General features: G+C 43.9%; 1 protein-coding gene across 13 annotated transcripts in view; it reads right to left on the bottom strand.

Moving 5' to 3' along the window:
* LOC137438908 (nicotinamide/nicotinic acid mononucleotide adenylyltransferase 2) overlaps nucleotides 1-20,488 on the bottom strand; it is a 141,319-nt gene that overhangs the window by 36,241 nt on the left and 84,590 nt on the right. For 7 of the 13 annotated variants that reach the window (XM_068134378.2, XM_078767400.1, XM_078767403.1 and 4 more), the window contains one exon: nucleotides 3,103-3,977. The exons of 1 other annotated variant lie outside the window; for it this stretch is intronic. In XM_068134378.2, coding sequence (XP_067990479.1) covers nucleotides 3,872-3,977 — 106 coding nt within the window. In that variant the 3' untranslated portion in view covers nucleotides 3,103-3,871. Of the gene's footprint in view, nucleotides 1-3,102; nucleotides 3,981-20,488 lie in introns of those variants that run through there. 5 more of the 13 variants (XM_068134377.2, XM_068134380.2, XM_068134382.2 and 2 more) reach the window with 1 other exon arrangement.

Raw genomic sequence — 20,488 nt, 5'->3', positions numbered from 1 at the left:
TGAATCCATTCAGCTGTTCTCAAGTTATCACATTTTTACCTGACATGACCTCTGACCTTTTATCTGTTGATGCCATAATCTAATCAGTTCATCTTTGCATCATATATACTTGTACCAAGTTTGACTTAGATCCCTTCAGCCGTTCTCAAGTTATCGCAGCAACAAAATAATTGTAATTTAACATGACCTCTGACCTTTGACCTCTTGATGCCATAATCCAATCAGTTCATCTTTGCATCATATATACTTATACCAAGTTTTGTTCAAAATCCCATTACATGTTGACAAGTTGGCGTGACAACATAATTTTTACTTGACATGAACTCTGACCTCTTGACCCCAAAATCTAATCAGTTCATCAATTCATCAGTATACTTCCCTGTACTACGTTTGACTTAGATCACTTCAGCAGTTCTTAAGGTATTGCGGTAACAAAATAATTGTAACTTAACATGACCTCTGATCTTTGAGCTCTTGACCCCAAAATTGAATCAGTTTATCTTTGCATCATAATTTATAAATACTAGGGCATTGCCCGTACTATATCTATATCTAAAATTATATCCCCCCCCTCTATTTACATGAAATGGTTTGGTCCAAAGCGAACGGCTTCCGGAGTTTGGTAAAGAAATCGCCATCGCGTGCACAAACGCGCAGGAAAGCGAATGAATCGCAAATTCGTTTTTATTAGTTTTAAAACATAGTTTAACGCCAACATAGTTTGCAAACGTGAAATAAATGAATACGCTCTCAAATGTGCCATCCGAGGCAGAGTGTGTCCTCCACGTTCGGCACACGCGATCGTTCGCTGCTCTCTGATTGGTTGAATCGTTTTTTGGACATAGCTCGGTAAGTAATTGTCCGATTAATATGAAACCTTGAAAAGGCACATCCTCGGGTCCCCAGCAATATACCTGGCAAGTTTCAAGTATATCGGACCCGTGGTTGTCGAGAAACAGCGGTCACAGACAAACAAACGTACAAACGTACAAACAGAGATTACTGGAATTATAGATAGATACCAAGTTTGGTGAAAATTCCATGACTGGTTCACCTCTGAGCTGTCTGGTGCTGGAATTGTTCTCTCAAAAGCAAATGCAATGAAAAAAAAAAAAACTACAGGTATTATGGACCTCACAGCCTCCTCCAGTGTCTTTCTGTGTTGGTATGTATTTAACATATACACTCACTACCACCCAATGAACCAACTCCTGGTGACCTCTCGGCCCAAATTGCAATTGGGTATATGGTGTTGCTGACCCACTACAGAAACAGAGGGCTAACAGGATATGTCCGAGGTAGTGTACTTGCCTTTGAGCTGTCTAGTCTGGGTTCAATGCTCACTCGACTAGAAACTGTCACTCTGGTGCTTTGTAGGTAAGGAGTTGCATCAACATGTGTCATCTGTCAGGTGGGATGCTAAACTTGCGACCCTTCTGCCAGCATTTTCTGCTTTCTGGTCTTCTACAGCAAAAAGTAGGCCATTGTGTCCTGACATCCGAACCAAACGTGCCTTCAATACGGTCTGGCACCCCGCCCTGCTCACCAAACTATCCTCTTATGGTATCCATGGAAACCTCCATGCATGGCTTGCAGACTTCCTCACCAGTCGGAGTCAACGTGAGGCCCTGAATGGAATTCTCTCATGTCCCCTTCCTGTTCAGGCTGGGGTTCCTCAAGGCAGTGTTCTGGGCCCTGTGCTTTTTCTGGTCTTCATCAATGATCTCTCCGACTCTCTGGAAAATCCTCTCTATCTCTTTGCTGATGACTCCACTCTCTGCCGCTCCAATCCTCTTCCCTCAGATCGGCAGTCTGCAGCCTCCTCACTCTCTGAAGACCTGGACAAAATCACAGACTGGGAAAACAAGTGGAACATGTCTTTCAATCCTGACAAATCTCACACTCTTACTATGTCTCTCCAAAAAGATCGACTGGACAACCCTCCCATCTACTTTCTCAACAATCCATCTTTCCTGGGAAAACCACATTTCCAAGCTGGCCTCCAAAGCCAGTCGCCGACTGGGCATCCTCCGTCGTGCGAAGTCCTTCCTTGGCACACCTGAGCTCCTCACCACATACAAGGCTTTCATCCGCAGCTCAATGGAATACTGTTCCCCCCTCTCTGGGCCGGTGCTCCTGCCTCACACCGAGCTCGGCTTCAGGCTGTTGAAACCAAAGCTTTCAGAATCATTGCTATCTCCCGCCATGAAGCCGATTCTGAAGGCCTTTCTCTCTCTCACCGCAGGCAGGTTGGTGATCTTTCTGTCTTCTACCGACTCCTCTCCGGTCCTGCTCCCCCTGCCCTGTCTGTGCTCTGTCCCCAAAATATTCCTGCAGGTCACACAAGATCTGCCAGCAACCCTCTTCTGGTGAAATTGCCAAAATAAACACTCTCTGCTCACCTTCACTCCTTCATTCCTCTTTTCTCCCGCCTCTGGAACAAACTCCCTCACTCCCTTCAATCCCACTCCTCCCTCCAGGTCTTTAAAACAGCTGTTCACCACCATCTCTTGTCTTCCCCCATCCAAAACCTTGATCTTTTCTACCCCCGTTAAAAACCCCAAATCTGCCTCTTTCAATCCCCAATTTCTTTCTTGAAATTCCTTGTCGTGAAATTCCTCGTAGTGTTCATTTGCTTTATACCGTGTACCCCTGCCTCCGCCCCAGCCCTCCCCCTTCCACGGATCTACCGACGTCCTTGTTCTCTACTGTTGTGCTTGTGTGCTTCCCTCTCCCTCACCCTCTTGTCTCCCACTCCCTTCATTGCATATTTTATGTGGCTGTGCATGTTTTCATGTTCAATGTGTTAGCTCTTACACAGAAATACTAACCAGGTAACAGGTCATCTCTACACTACGTGTGCAAAAAGGAGGGCTTGAGCAAATGGGAGGGTAAGGAAGGGTAAGTTATTTGGGGTTCTCTGTATACCAAAAAAAAAAAATCCTGCCATAATCACCTCTTGGAAGGCATCAGATCCTTGCCATGAGACTGCTTCGGCAGCAAGAAACCCGCTCTTGGGAGGACCACAGAAGAGGAAGACTGCAACCAATGATGGTTGACAATGCCAGTTGGAGATATACCATATTGGGTTATAGTCAGACATGGTTGGAATCTGTGCTTGTACTGCACTTTTATTGTACAAAAGCTACAAAGAGCTAACGGCATGCAGTTTCTATTCCGGAAGCTGCTGTGGCATCATTTGTAAAGTAAAATTTTCAGTGGGACAAGACAGGGGGAGAAGGATGGAGGAACAGCTTGCTTGGAGATCATTCAAACCGAAACAGCATTACATTTGATTGCCTCCACTACATCACTGTTTCTACATTTAATTCATTTATTACATTTATTATGCGATGGACAACACACCTTCATGACTCCACTCTGCTCTGCCCCTAACCACCCCCACCCTATCGCAAACCCTCCAAATCCCCCAATTTCCTTAGGGTCGTCTATTCTTCTTAAAACTAGTTGTGCATTTCTGCAGCACAAGTTGCGTAGCTGTGTGGACTTCAGCATCATCCATGGTTACTCTGCGGAAGTCCATGTAGAGCAAAGCGCAACGTGACATGGATGTAGATCGGAGTCGAGAGTGCTCATCAGAATTCAACAGCTGTGTTCATGACGATGCAAGAACCCAGCGGGGTAGAGAGTGCACTTCAGTGGAATAACGAGTGCGTTTGCCACAAAATGTGATATCTGGACAAGTAAACATGCAGAACATGAGCGTCTAGCTGGTCCGGCTTCAATGCAGCTCGATGAGCAAACTCTTCCTGTGCTCGGCTGGATGCATAAAATGGGAGAAAGTGGTGTCATACAAGCAGAGTGCGCAGCGTGGGGTTCAGTCCGGCCTTGCCACGAGAGGTGTTTGACGTCAGCCCGACGTGCTTTGCATGTATAAGCGCTGTTGTAGGATGTAGTCGATGACCGGTTGGGAAAGCAGCCGAGGAACGCTGGCATCACCACATTGCACCGCACGCCTGCTGGGCAACACATACAGAAGTGTGTCATACGTGTCGGTTTAAGTGGCAGATATGGTGCATTGCCTGGGCCTAGTTTAAAATAATACTGATTGATGAGGTGTCGGGTAAAGATAATTTTAATTTAGGCTGGCAGTAGCGAAATACAAGTTTAAGGACTAGGTGGACCTCCAGATTCGGGGCATGATAAGGTACTTTGGCAAAGAATATATCACCAATTATATTCGTGTATAATTTTGTACATCGTAGCCTATGTATTTTAAGCCTGGTGTTGGCTTAGTGGTTGGGGTGCCGGCTTGGGATCCTAGGATCCGAGGTTCGAATCCTGGTCGATCATCGCTGAATTAACACCAGGGGGGCTTGACTCAGCCCGTCATCCTTGCGGCTGGAAAATTGAGTACCAGCTTCCTGGTAATTCCCTGTGCGTCACAAGAGGCGACTAACAGGGTTGGCGGCAGGAAGGGTATCCGGCCGTAAAACATTGCTTCAACTAGATGGTATTCATAGAATACTTACCCTGCGCAGTCAACTTGGTGTGAACAAACTCTTCTATTTTTGAATGTTTCATTTTTTTTGATCCAATATGGCTGCCAGACCACGTGAGCGATGACATCATAAATTTAAACTCTCTAAATAATTGTTGTATAGATTATGCTCAATAAATTTCAAACTGATCAGACTAAGCGTTGTCCCTGTCGAATTATGACGTCGCAATTATGGCACCAATGACATCGTTAACAACACCTATTCCCCATATGGAGTTATTTACAATGAGCCACGTTTCAATTTTTTAAATGCTGACATGGCACACACTTTACTTTACTGAAATGCAGACACAAATGTTATATTTTCATCAAAAATCGTCGGAATTTCGCCAAATCTGTTTTGGTCATGTGTTAATATACGTCAGCGATTGACAAATCTGAAATCAGAATTTTATTTGAGGTCAAAATGACCCCATGAGTTCGCTCCGTACTTTGCCTGCTCGTTATGTGCAGTGTGATAATTAATTCCATGCCCACTGCAGAAGACTCTTCTTCTTCTTCATGCAATAACAACTTCTAGTTTCCAGACCGTACATCCAATCATCTTGAAATTTTGCACACATGTTACACTTCATTACCTCTACTACAATATAAAGTTTCACGTCGATCAATGAAGCGGTTCAAGAGTTATAAATTTGTAAATATTTTCGTTTAATTATTTATATCTGCTAAACCACGTGACCTATCGCAAATTCCAAAAGATGATTTTGGTGGACTGATATGCTGAACACATCTGTGAAGTTTCCCCTCGATAGGATCAAAAATGAGGGAGGAGCTAGGTTTTATAAGTTTATGCTTAAAAACGTCAAAACTCTGAAACCATGTGACGCATGACGTCATTCTCGCTGACTTTTTTGTTCATCATGGGTATGCGATTCTGCCTGCAAAGTTTGGTCTCGATCTGTTCAGTCGTTTAGGAGAAAATTGGATTTTAGTGGTTTTTCAGGCTTCTCACTCAAAACAATATCGCGTCCGAACCACGTGACCTATGACGTCATTATAATTTTATTTCTGCATCAATTTTTACCGAGAAGACGCTCAAGAAATTTCACCCTGATCGGATCGGATAAAGTTTTTTACTTGTCGAATTATGACGTCACAACGGCGGCACCTATGACGTCATCATTCACATATATTATTCGGCATGGAGAGTTCTTTGCAATGAGAGCTGTCTCAATTATTTCTGTGCAGTGGTTTTTGAGATATAGAGGTGCAAAGTTTTTTGTTTTTTCCAAGATGGCGTCCATACCACATGACCTGTGACGTCATAATATTCACAAATATTCTACAGGAGGAGGCCCTCCTATGGTGAAAATTTCATGTCAATCGGACCAACGGTTGCCGAGAAAATGAATTTTTTAAATGTAGACACGCACGTACGCACATACGACGTACTAGTCAGGTTCACTATCTATCTATAATTCCAGCAATCTCTGTGTGTGTGTGTGTGTGTCTGTGTGTGTGTGTGTGTGTGTCTGTGTGTGTGTTTGTTTGTCTGTGACCGCTGTTTCTCGACAACCACGGGTCCGATATACTTGAAACTTGCCAGGTATATTGCTGGGGACCCGAGGATGTGCCTTTTCAAGGTTTTAAATTAATCGCAGAAGTAGTTACCGAGCTATGTCCAAAAAACGATTCAACCAATCAGAGAGCAGCGAGCTATCACGTGTGCCGAACGTGGCGAACAGACTCTGCCTCGGATGGCACATTTGAGAGCGTATTCATTTATTTCCCGTCGGCAAACTATGTTGGCGCTATGTTGGCGTTAAACGATGTTTTAAAACTAATTAAAACTAATTTGCGATTCTTTCGCTTTCCTGCGATATGCGACCTTCCGGAGCTCCTGTGAGAGCGTGCGCCATTACGGATAGTACGGGTACGGGCATGCCATATGTTGGCGTTAAACTATGTTTTAAAACTAATTAAAACCATTTCATGTAAATAGAGGGGGGGGATTGTCACTGTACTCGCAAGCCGTTCGCCGTTCGCTTTGGCGTTGCGAATGGACCAAAACATTTCATGGACCAAACCATTTCATGTAAAGCGTTCGCCGTTCGCTTTGGCGTTGCGAATGGACCAAAACATTTCATGGACCAAACCATTTCATGTAAATAGAGGGGGGGGGGGGGATATAATTTTAGATATATATATAGTACGGGCATGCCCTAGTCTATCTATAATTCCAGTAATCTCTGTGTGTATGCGACCGCTGTTTCTCGACAACCACGGGTCCGATATACTTGAAACTTGCCAGATATACTGCTGGGGACCTGAGGATGTGCCTTTTCAAGGTTTCATATTAATCGGACAAGTAGTTACCGAGCTATGTCCAAAAAACGATTCGACCAATCAGAGAGCAGCGAGCTACCGAGCTATGGCGATTTAGCCGTTCGCCGTTCGCTTTGGCTTTGCGAATGGACCAAACCATTTCATGTAAATAGAGGGGGGGGGGGGGTTCTACAGTACTCGCAAGCCGTTCGCTTTGGCTTTGCGAATGGACCAAACCATTTCATGTAAATAGAGGGGGGGGATATAATTTTAGATATATATATAGTACGGGCATGCCCTAGTGTTAACAAATATAATTTCGTTCAAAATTTTGGTAGATTAGCAAAACTATACATTTTTGGAATATTCAGGGCATGAGGAATCCAAAAATTAATGTTTACATTTGCGTAGACTCCTTTGCGAAAATGACACTCAGGACAGTGATGAAGATAGTCAGGTTCACTATGTTAACAAATATAATTTCTTTCAAAATTTTGGGATTAGCAAACCTGTACATTTTTGGAATCTTCAGAACATGGAAAATCTGAAAATCAATGTTGGCATTTGCACAGACACCTGCATGGCCGCCATTTTGGATTTTGAAAATGGCCGCCATAAAATACATACTTTGCGCTATCTCGGCTTCTAATCAACCTCGAAACTTAATTAAATATGCTAATCCTATGTTTTCTGGGTCAAGGAATCCAATAAAGGCCTCAAAATAGTGCTCAGGATTATAGAAAAGCAACAAACAAAGGTAATTGAAAACCATTGTCTTTATATTTGTGATATAACTGTATTACATAATACATGATATTGCAAGTCCTTTGAAGTTATAGGTTGTTACAGGAAGTTATAGGTAGTATCAGATTGAACTATAAGTCCTATACACAGGATCTACGAGGTCTATACCGTTCAGGAATATGCTTTTACAGATCTTCATCACTGTCCTGAGTGTCATTTTCGCAAAGGTGTCTACGCAAATGTAAACATTAATTTTTGGATTCCTCATGCTCTGAATATTCCAAAAATGTATAGTTTTGCTAATCTACCAAAATTTTGAACGAAAAAACATAGTGAACCTGACTATACGGACAGACCCGAATCTTTCGCTTCGCGAGCGCAGGGTAAAAAGGGGACCACGGTGTCCGAAAAAGGCCAACCCCTGCTCTGCGGGGGGAAATGGCATCGAATGGTGGTTCGAGAGCATATGTATTTTAGCAACACGCATACACATGGAGACCTGCATCTCAAGTTGTGACCTTCCGCAGGAGAACCAGCGGACGCAAAGCTTCTTGTGAGTTTGAATATTTTCCTATTCAAACTCAGCCTACGCCTTCCTCCATGGAGACGTTGCAATGGTCGCTCACGGATATTCATTGTCCTTTGGTATCTCAACAAGAGCAGGCAGCAGGTTTTGTAGCAATTTGGGAGGATTCCAACTTTCCACCCAAGAGCGGTCATTCCAGACGTGATGCAGGTGGGAAGCAACACCTGATTCTCAGCCGTCGGAATGGTAAAAGGAGACCAGACTTTACACGGGGCTAAGGTCATGCGATACTGGCGGTGCGGTAAATGAGCAAATAACGAGGAAAATGTTATTTGTGTGAATCGAATGTGAGAACAAACCGTTGTGGCTTTTACTTTCAAGTACGAAAGAGAACCCTCCATCCCTCGTCCCCCAACCCTAAAATATACATACAATAAAAACTTTCTGCATTATTACTGACTTTATCCCACTATCCCAGTCTACATGTAAAGAAAACATTAATCTTTCCTCTAAGTATTAACAAGCTGTTTTAAGGCATTTCTGACAGATAGTTTAACTACTTGGTTCCATGAATGGAAATGGCTGGACATTTTCCAGGCCACAAGAGTCGAGCTCAGGCCCGGCTCGGAGGCAAACAGCTTTGTGCAATCTTCATGTACAATTTGAGCTCCAAAGAAACTTTCACAACACGTCCGAAGTTTCAAGTTCTCGATGCATATTCATTTAAACTTAGGTTAGTAATAGGAGTAACCAGGCTTAGGTGAGGGTGAAACAACTGAAGCCGGAGGATAATGCGTTGGGAAGGCGTTGGGTATGGAACGGTTAGGGAGGGAAAGTGGGCGCAATTGTGTGAGAGCGAGTCGAGTAATTGATTTTAAACTGGAAACATGCTCAAGGAGAGAAAGGTAAATAAGACAAATGGAAATAAATACGAGTGCTCCGGTGCTGGAGCAAGCAGGTGAAAGAGTAGATTAAATTGATTAATGATAAGGGGTAATGCTTGCGTCAAATTGCCTTTCCTGTGCTCAATTTCCCCTACGATTCCCAGGCATGAGCCGACATCACAAAATCATTAAAATGATTGCGCACAGCCGTGGCCAAATGCTTCTGCCGCCCACACTAACAACACCGTCATGGCACGTTTCTCGAACAATTTATGGTGTGTTAAAAACACCCACGCTCGTCCAAAGAAGATTCCGTCCATCGCAGAAGCATAATATAAAGGTGTAACAAACAGGTAGCTATAAAATAACCCACCAACAATCCACGAGCTTTAATAACGAATGATGTTTCATCTGACGAATGGTTTATTTGTACTTGTGCTCTACGACCGGCATTTCTATTTGTAGATATTGGAAATTATGTTACGTGAATTAGACCGCAGAGCAAAGTGCAGCATCATGTGCACAGGTTTTAAACTCTTCGACCTGGACATGTCTTTCTCATGTCAGACGCAGTTTCCTTTTTACAGGTTGACCCAAACAATTCAGGTTAATGGGAGCTCCAGACAGGAGAGGGGAACTAGCACGGTAGCCGGTGTCTGCCCCCATCGGTTTTGGAAGAAAAGGATAGCAGGTGGAGTTTAATAGTAGTTGTGAAGAGAGGAAGTGAAGAGGGCAAGTAAGGAAGGGGTGAAGCTGATTAATAGGCGAGCCATGAGGCACTGGAACAACGCCAGGGTCTTTTGTCGGAGGCTGAAATGGCTGAGTCTTCTGGGGACTCTTGACAGCTTGAAACTATAAGTAAGGTGAGCCGGTTAGTTAAACAGGAAACAAAGGTTGCTCTGTGACGTCTCGCCAAGCTGGAGCTACAAGACACTTAGAGGTGTGAGATTAAGATGAGGATCCAAGGAAACGAGCAAGTCCACTGGAAACGGAAAATGGTTTGTTCAGCTGTCAAATAGGCTGACAGAATTACCTTGAGGTGTGCACACTCCCCTCTAAGCTGTCTATCTTGGGTTTGAATCCCGACTCAGCTATAAACTGTCATCCTGGTATTTCACAGCAACGGTGATTCATCAATGTGTGTGCTGTCCCTCGGATGCACGTTAAACTGGGTGTCCTGTCTGCCAGCATTCGGTGGTGGGCATTAAATATCCCACGGTGTGCTTCGCGAAGAGTAGGCGAGCTATCACCAGCACCCTGGCCAAATTACAAATTCTAGCCCTAACCAGCAGAGGGCATTGCAGCAATGGCACAGTAATGCCCTCAGCCAATAACGCCACACCACACTCACCACAGCCTTGTGCTGCATACCAAGAAAGAAGAAGAAAAAGCTGTCTAATATTTTCCCATCTTTTTTTTTCAATCCAATAATTCATCCATTGAGGGAAGAGATTTGTAGTTAAGATTCTCAGTAAGGTGGCCAAACTGCACAAGCACCCTTACTTGCAACAGTGAAAATAGAATGAATGAGAGCAAAGGTTTTTTTTATTATTACTGGTGTGGATCGGTGCGCTTCGCACACCTCACCATACATCGCTGCAGAGGTTTCGGCATCTTTGAGCATGCCTGCTTTCTCCGTGAGTGAAGGAAGGGGAAGTGGGGGTGTGGGTTAGTGGAGGTGATGGTGGATCGGGGTTGTGGGTGATAGGTGAAGGGGTAGATGGGGCTGGGGTAGGGGGAGGGGGGATGGGGGGGGGGGGGGAGGTCGGCCAAACATATTTTGTGCTCTGACTGAATATATATATATATATATATATATATATATATATATATATAAATAAAACACAGTTTGTGTGTGTGTGTGTGTGTGTGTGTGTGCGTGCGTGCGTGTGTGTGTGTGTGTGTGCGTGTGTGTGTGTGTGTGTGTGTGTGTGTAATGTTACCGATAGACTCCGAAACGGAGAGGCTCACGTGCTTGATATTTGGCATAGACATGGCCATTGAACCTGGGACGAACATGGCCGACCTCAAAATATTTGACGACCCATATTTTTTATTCATATTTACCTCAGCGCATTTCAGCGAAGTACCCGCTAATCTCAGCCGGTGTCAGAACAGCTCGCTGATTCGTTTTCAATGTAAATCGGTGTAATGTAACCTCCCCCCTCCCCCCTACCCCTCCACCCTACCCCTCCCCCCTACCCCTCCCCCTCCCCTCCGACCCCCCCCCCCTCCCACCCCCTCCCATCCCTCAGATCAGAAATCAGAACCCAACATGGATAAATAAAAAGGAACTGAGCACAAATTTATATTTATTTTAAATTGTCAGTTAGAGCTGGATGCCAAAGCCAACACAATATCAAAAACTGGATGGTAAAGTCGAACTGCCAGCCTCAAAGCAGACGTTCCCCCAATACATGATTTACCTTCGTCTCTTAATGAAGTCAAAGTAACAAAAATATAGCACTGATGAATACAGGTACGTCACGAATGTGTTTCTTAGGATAGCCTTATATATATATATATATATATATATATATATATATATATATATATATATATATATATATATATATATATATATATATATATATATATATAATTATATATATATATACATATATATCTATATATGATTATATATATATATACATATATATATATATATATACACATATATGTATATAAACAACATGGTGGAATTTGTTTGAAGAAGAAGAAGAAGAAGAAGAAAGAAAATTTGAAGAAGACGATTTGGTCATAAATATACATACCTAACCATATATGTTTGCTCCATTATAACAAGATTAGTGTGTACCACCATATTTACCCGTTTACATTCTCCCACAAGTCTTGCAGAATTAATCATAAATACCTCTGGATTTTATCCATAACTGCACTTGATCTGATACAACCATATATATATCTATCTCTATCTCTCACCTGCTTGCTTCTGAATGGCACCAGTCTTATTTATTTACAAAAGCAACTTGGGGCAGGACGAGGCCATTTTGCTCACCATGCCATCATCATCCATCCACAGACAAGGTACCGACAAGTCCTGCCAATATCGCCATACCCTTATATCTCCCAATGCATCCAGATACCGATCAAATTCCAATTTAAAGTTATCCACCCCATCCATTGCCACTACCTTTCTGGAGAGATAATTCCATTAACTAACGACTCTCCGACTGAAAGACCCTTTTAATTATTTTTTTCTTCTTTTTTTGCATACAAAATCGAGGCTCGTGTAAGAGTTAGCACATGAAACACAAAAAACATAAACGGGAACATAAAACATATGAAAAAGGGAGTGGGAGATAGGATGGGGAGAGAGAGGGAAGCACACACGCACGACAGTAGAGAACAGAGCCATCGGGAGATCTGTGGAAGGGAGCTGGCTTGAGGGGGGGGGGGGGGGGGGTACACAGTGTAAAACAAATGGACACTACCAGGAATTTCAGGAATGACGTTGGGGAATGAAAGAGGGGGATTTGGTGTGTATTAACGGCGGTAGAAAAGATTAAGGTATTGGATGGGGGAGGATATGAGATGGTGGTAAACAGCTATTTTAAATACCTGGAGAGAGGAGTGGGATTGAAGAGTGTGTGGGAGATTGTTCCAGGGGCCTGAGAAAAGAGGAATGAAAGAGTGAAGGTGAGAAGAGAGTCTTGATTTTGGCAGTTTCACCAGAAGAGGGTTGCAGGCAGATCTTGTGCGACCTGAAGGAATATTTGGGGGACAGAGCACAGACAGAGCAGGGGGAGCTAGGGCGGAGAGGAGTCGGTAGAGGGTAGAAAGACCACCATCCTGCCTGCGGTGAGAGAATGAAAGGCCCTCAGAATCAGCTTCATCGTGGGAGATTCCAATGATTCTGAAAGCTTTGGATTCAACAGCGTGAAACCGAGCTAGGTGTGTGGCAGGAGCACCAACCCAGAGGGGAGAGCAGTATTCCATCAAGCTGCGGATAAAGGCTTTGTATGTGGTGAGGCTCTCAGGTGTGCTAAGGAGGATGACCAGTCGGCGACTGGCTTTGGAGGCCAGCTTGGAAATGTGGTTTTCACAAGAAAGATCATGGCAGATAGTGAGACCCAAAAGCTTGAGGGACAGAACTTCTTGGAGAGGATTGTTGAGAAAGTAGATGGGAGGGTTTTCCAGACGGTCTTTTCGGAGAGACATAGACAGAGAGTGAGATTTGTCAGGATTGAAAGACATGTTCCACATGTTTGACCAGTTTGTGATTTTATCCAGGACTGCAGAGAGTGAAGAGGCTGCAGGCTGCCGATCTGAGGGATGAGATATGGAGTAGGCTGGGCCAAATCGGAGGTGATTTTCCTAATTCAATGTAATTTACCTAAAAGTTGTGAGTGAGTATCAGGAACAAAATCATGAAAAGAAAATTCAAAAATATTGACGTTTTACGGTCAGACAGCCCGTTACCATAGCAACAGTTACAGACAACTCAAAAAATGCCTCAATTGACGATTTCTCAAGCTGTGTTTGACCCCCAGAGTTGATTCTGGTACCAAAAGATGCAGAATTGAAAGCCAAGGATGATTGGATAGCTTAACAATGTCTGTGACACAATTCAATACCACTTTTATCCAAAAAACTGATTTTTGTCTGAAATTTCAAGCATATTTATGGAAAAAAATTGAAAATTTTGCTTTTTAATCATAGGATAACCATTAATCAGATTAAATTTACTTTAAATTGTCTTTTACAACCTTGTATTGTCCAGTTTTTATAACTGTTATAACGTTGTTTAAATTTGGCCATCTTCATTTCAATAAAAAAAAGTTAACAAAAGCAGCTTACAATCATTAATTTTAATGCCTGCTTTCGGTTGTTACTGTAACCATTCATCAGGGCGTTCAAGGCGCTCTTGCACACATCAAGGATAGGCGCTCTTGTCTTCGATACAACGGCAGTGAACTCTGGGGTCAAGAGTGGAGTCGTAGTAAGACTGGAGACCGAGTTTGGCAGGAGTCTTCTGCAACTGGCGTGTCGGCACCACATCCACGAATTGGTTGGAGGGGCGTCTTGCTCAATAGTGTATGGCCCCACCACAGGACCTAATGAACAGCTGTTCAAGCGACTGCTCAACACTTGGAGTGAATTGGACCAGGGCAACTACACATTGCTCGAGGTGTCTGCTCAACAGAGAGAGCTGGCTGGCCATGTACATGCCACCATCACCTTCCTTCAGACGTGGATGGACAATAGCACAAAGGAGACTCTTCGACACGACTACCTGGAGCTGGCACACCTCACACTGCTGTTTCTTGGAGGGACTGTCCCTGATGGTATGAGGACCATCACTATCAAAGCTCCTGGGGCATTCCACCACGCCCGTTGGATGAGCAAGACTTTATACACTATAAAGGTGGCACTCTTCCGTTGGCAGCTGGGAGATATCTACACACCCGAAGAGCTGGAAGACATAACCAGTCTCGCTGCATTCATGTCAGTCTTCTACACTAAAGCGTGGTTGACATGTACCAGTGCTGCAGATGCACCATCTAACGACATGTACCTGTTGAAGAACCTCCTCAAGGCTGAGGCCAGTATCGCAAAGAATCCAACAAAGTGGCCTGCCAAATTTCTGTCCTTTGTGACTGTGGCCCGAGAGAAGCTACAAAACCATTTGTGGTACCTCTCAGAGAGATTGGTCTCTTTGGCACTCTTCTCGGACAGAACGTCATCTGACAAGCAGACTATGAGAAGGGCTATGCTCAGGTACCATGGGACTGCACATAACATGATACAGGAGATGCCAGCCTCACAGCAATTGGGGAGTAAAGCCCTCAAAGACTTTGTTGGTTACGACTCTTGGAGCATGTTTGAACTCTTGGGTATTGACTCCAGTTTTGTCAAGCTCCCCGTTGCACAGTGGCTCACCTCAGACAGCTATCGTCATGGCATGGAAGTTGTGGCCAAACTCCCAGTTGTCAATGACGCAGCAGAGCGGACACTTGGACTCGCCACAGATTTGAACACTAACAAGGCCCCCAAATCTGAGGCGCAGCTCCAGGCTCTATACAGGGTTGTGAAGGGCGTCAGGCAGAAGCTGCATGGACTGGCAACATCCACTGAGGTTGTGACTAAGAAGTCATTGGCCTCCATTGATTACAATTGGGACGGTTTTTTATTTTGTTATCAATGTTCAATGTCAGACCTTAAATTTGAGACAAAAAAGCTTAATCAATGACAAAAGTTAATTTAAAGTACATTTAATTTGACTATAGCTCTGATTAATGATTATCCTATGATTAAAAAGCAAAATTTTCATTTTTGTTTCAAACAAATGCCTTAAATTTGAGATAAAAATGAGTTTTTGGGATAAAAGTTGTAATGAATTGTGTCACAGACATTGTTAAGCTATCCAATCATCCTTGGCTTTCAATTCTGAATCTTTTGGTACCAGAATCAACTCTGGGGGTCATACACAGCCTGAGAAATCATCGATTTTAAGGATTTTTTGAGTCGTCTGTAACGGTTGCTATGGTAACGGGCTGTTTTACCGTAAGACGTCAATATTTTTGAAAAAAAAATTCATGGTTTTGTTTCTGTTACCCAGCCACAACTTTTAGGTAAATTACAACCTTGTAGTATGAAAAATTGAAAATCACCCCTGATTTGGCCCAGCCTAATATGGAGCGGCAGAGACTGGAGTCATCACCAAAGAGATAGAGAGGATTTTCCAGAGAGTACGAAAGATCATTAATGTATACCAAAAAAATCACAGGGCCCAGAACCCTGCCTTGAGGAACTCCAGCCTGAACAGGGAGGGGAGATGAGAGAATTCCATTCAGGGCCACACGTTGACTGCGACCGGAGAAGAAGTCCTCAAGCCATACGTGGAGATTTCCATGGATACCATAAGAGGAGAGTTTGGTGAGCAGAGCAGGGTGCCAGACCGTATCGAAGGCATGTGATATGTCAAGGGAGACAGCTCTGGTTTCCTGTTTGGCATTGAGGACCTTCATCCATTTTTGAGACAGCAACCCCCGCTCTTGCAGGGAAAATGGCCTTAAAATGCCTGTTGTTGTTTTGTAGAAGCAGCATGTCCAGAGTAGAATGACCTGGTCTGAATCCAAGTTGATAATCAGAGATCAATCCATTGGAGAAGAGGAATGATTTAATATCAGAAGCGATGATGGATTCCATGACCTCGCTGTTGATTAGGAGCAGGCTGATTGGTCTTTAGTCGCAAGGTTCCGTTTTTGTATCTTTTTTGTGTAAAGCGGTAATGTTGGCTGATTTTCAAGCAGATGGCGGATGACCTTGAGCAAAAGTAAGGGTCAGGAGAACAGAGAGAGGGTGAGATAGAGCGGAAGAGCAGGATTTTAGGACCCGTGGGCTGATGCCATCTGGTCCAGTTGCAGAATCGGCGTCGAGGTTTGACAGAAACTTCTCCACCTTGTCAGGAGAGAAGGACACATAGTCCAGGAGCAGCTGGGTTCGACTGGGAAAGGTGGGTACAGAGAGAGATGGGTTTGGGATGCAAGATTTTGAGGCATTCAGCTTTGTCACGTGCGGTGTCAACTGTGTAGCCATTTGAGGTGAGGGAGGGATGGAGGGGGAAGAAACACCAGAAACATATCAGACCAGACGCCACGAGGATTTGCAGGAGAGAGGCAGGTTTGAGAGTTCAGTCTTGAGAGCAGAGAGATAGTTTCCTGGCTCTCCTGAGGGTAGACACAAACTTGTTTCGAGCTCTGTTCCGAGCTCTCCTGAGGGTAGATGCACACTTGTTCTGACCCTTGTCTTAAAACTGTCCTAACTCTCCTCTTATTTACCTCAGGTTATGGTCCCTTCTCCTAGCATGGTACACTCTGCTGAAGTCCATTTTTGTTTGCTTTATTTACCTTATTTTCTTGAACATGTTTCATTTTAAAATGAACTCAACTCGCTTTCACACAATCTCATTTGGCAGTTTCAACCCTTTTAAGTTCCTTCCGGAACATGTGTTACCACTACTTTTTTCTCTCTCTGTCTCTGTCTGTTTCTTTCTCTGTCTGTTTCTTTCTCTGTCTGTTTCTTTCTCTGTCTGTTTCTTTCTCTGTCTGTTTCTTTCTCTGTCTCTGTCTGTCTCTGTATGTCTGTCTGTCTCTGTCTGTCTGTCTCTGTCTCTGTCTCTCCGTCTCTGCTGGCGTGTTGTGAGTTGGATGTGGCATCATGGCGGCAGAGTACTTGCATGTGTAGTTCGTTGTTACTTTTCTGTGTTTTGTTTGTTTATCATCTTTCTTCTTATTTTCTAGTATTCTCTGTCCTCCCTTTTCCTTTCTCCACATTTTCCCTCCAGCCACCCCCCTCAACCTTCGTTTTTTGTTTCCCTCCTTACCTTCGTTGTTTGTGTCAATTTATCGTGTTTGTTCTTTCTCGTTCCTTTACCTTCCCCATTCCTTTTCGAGACGAGAGAGACAGAGAGCCCACAGTGTGTGGTTTAGATGAGAGAGGCAGCATTAATCGTTTCATAGAAAGAAAGGTGTGTCGGGTGACTTTGAGGCCCACCGTGCACCTCCTTTTTGTTGAAAACTATTGTTTTCTTTATATTATACAGTATTTATGTGAGCTTCATTGCCGTTAGGCTTAGCCGGTCTATTTGGTAGTTTTATTTTTCTTTAATTTAAATTTGTTTCCCCCCTCCCCCTTTCTCTCCCCCCCCCCCCCCTCCTGCCGAAGATCGGTGGTTGGGGGTGGGGTTTGTGTGTGTTCGTTCACCAAGGAAATGAAAAATGTTCGTGCGGCATCACGAATGAACAAACGAGTCATTGTGTTTGTGGCAAATGTCGATTTCGTTGCTCGTGCAGTTGAGCAAGGTGTGGTCTTAGACACGGGGCTGTTTTTAATGGCGTACCCGCGAGATACTCCTGCTTGGAAGGTCACAATCTCTAACGTCCCACCTCTTCCTAAAGGGTGACTTGATTGCCGCTGCATTGGCAAAGTATGGGACGATAGTTTCACAAATGTTGATGATTCCTTTGGGAATCAAGCAGGATGAAGCACGTGATGTCCTTTGGAAGTGTTTACATGGTATTGAAGAACGGGAATGAGGAGTTGAATTTAACGTTAAATTTCGCTCAGGACGGGCACGACTACCAAGTATATGCTACCAAGGATTCACTAAAGTGCTTTTTGCGTGGCGGGTTTGGGCATATGAAGCTGTTTTGTCCCAAAAATAAGGAACAGGCCGAAAATCCCACTGCAGCTGTTCCTCCTGTGGAGGGAAATGTAAGAGATGAAATTCCAAGTGTTTCCTCCATGGCGCCTCAACCGACCCCTGCAAACGTAAACAATGTTGCATCAGAGGAGCAGGATGAAAGTGGGAACAATGGGTTCACTTTGGTTAAAAAACGAAAGTCAAAAATAAGAGATGCATCTCCAATCTCTCATATAAAGAAAAGCCTGTAACACTGAGCAGGATGGAAGTATTCCCAATGGAGGGAATCGACTTGCTGCTCTACAAGCTCTGCAAGATGAAGAGGGTTGCAGTGGTGCTATGGACCAACTGGAACAAGATGATGTAAGTGAGCGCATAAACTCAATTGAGAGTTGTCCGAAGGTTCTCGGGAATGACTTGTGGTCGGTTGTAGAAGACCGTGAGGGACAGTGTGAGGTTGTTGAAGGTGGTGGGGGGTGGGGGGGGAGGGAGGTAGACAACGTAATTGGGATAGCCCCCACTGGTAGATGATCCTCCGGTGCCTGAATCATTGTGAGGCAGCGGACAGGGTTCTGTGTCTCCTTTACCTCTCGGTGTGGATGAACCACTGTTGCCTGAATCCAAGTTAGGCAGCAGAGACACTAATGTGGCTCTTCATCCTCCCTGTGTGGATGAACCACTGTTGCCAGAATCTATGTCAGGTGGAGAAAATGTAAATTCGGTTCTTCAAACCCCCGGTGGACCCGCAACAGATTCTATTAAGCAAAGTGGGAGGCCTTTAGGTTCTCGTTTCAGAGGTAGAGGTATTTGGTGACACCATGGGGCATAAGGGTGATTCAGCCTCATAGGATTCGGGAATTGATGATGTAGAAGAAGTGCCGTTTCAGCCCAATGAGGTGAAAGTCACCCCCGCCGATGATGAGATAAAGGCCTTTCTAAAAGACTCCTATCGTAAACGGAACGTTGATTTGAGGGATTTTTTTTTCAGACCTGCCGGGACTTATAAATCGACTCAATGAAATTACTCGGAGTCCGGATGACTCAGTTTTTACAGATAAAAATAAATTCTGGCTACAGAAATGGGTTTAAAAAAAAAAGCCCAGAATTATTTTTAGAAAACCCAGAAGGACTTGAAGTCCTAACTCCTTCCGCCTCATGGGTGAGGTGCGTTTTGGGGGTATAAATATTAATGGAGGTGTAGCCTGAGAGTGTAAACTCCAGGTTAAATCCTTGTTAAAGAGATTGAAGCTGGGGATTGTCCTGCTTCAGGAAACTCACAGTTCCCTGAATTCTCATGCTGATTGGAGGCAGCTACTGAAAGGACAACTTTTCTTTAACGATAAAGATTCCATTACTGCAGGAATTGCTTTCTTTTTGCATCCTGCTCTGCAAACCACCTCTGTCGTGTTCACTGAGGTTGTGCAGGGATACCTCGCCACTTTGTCCTTTGTGTTGGATAGCTAAAGGTTTTTTCTTGTGAATGTGTATGCTCCAAGTAAAAGCAAGGAGAGGAAGGATTGTTAGAATTGACTGGGATTTTAAGGAATATTGGGTCCCATGATTTTATTGTGATTGGGAGGGATTGCACTTTAACCCTGCGTTCGATCGCAATAGTGCGGAACCTCACCCTGAGTCAGCTCAGCCTTGAGCAGAGGCAGCTCGGAGGTTTTTATTGGATGATGCATGGAGGGGTCAGCACCCTAAAGAGTGCGGGTTTTCATGGTGTAGATGTGTAAGGAACATCGTCACGTTAGCGATGTTAGATAGGTTTTATGTTAATAAGCAGATGATGAAGGCTGTTTTGAGAACAGATATTATTCCCTCTGGTTTCTCAAACCACAGCTTAATTGTCTTAGTTTTTAAACTAACGCCTCGTTTGGGGGGTATTGGAGGGAGGTCTTCTTATTGGAAATTAAATATATATGTGCTCAGTAATATTTACTTCCAAGAAGCATTTCCGGTGGTGTGGCAGGACCTCACTTGCAGAATAGATAATTTTGTCAATTTGCGAAGTTGGTGGGAGAATGCGAAGGCGCAAATTACGGTGTTCTGCCAACAGTTTCAAATGTTTACATCAAAGCAAGGAAGAGTAGAGAAACAGGTTTTGGAAAGAGAGATTACAAAATTACGAGGAAATTTATCAAAACAACCGGATGTGCAGAAGCACAAGCTATTGGTGGAGAAGCAATCGCTTCTGAAAGAGATTGTAAATTATAAGGCCATGGGTGCTAGGATTAGACTAAGGACGGATCCCTTATACAAAATAGATGCGCCTACTCAGAATTTTTTTAATCTGGAAAAAGAATCTGTGCCACAAAAGCAAATGGAATGCCTCAGGAGTCCAGGGGGAAACATTTGTTTGTCACAATGCCAGA

The sequence above is a fragment of the Myxine glutinosa genome, chromosome 13 (assembly GCF_964187855.1).
Source record: "Myxine glutinosa chromosome 13, kmMyxGlut1.1, whole genome shotgun sequence".
Lineage (NCBI taxonomy): Eukaryota > Metazoa > Chordata > Myxini > Myxiniformes > Myxinidae > Myxine > Myxine glutinosa.
This window is presented reverse-complemented; position numbering and strand designations above follow the sequence as displayed.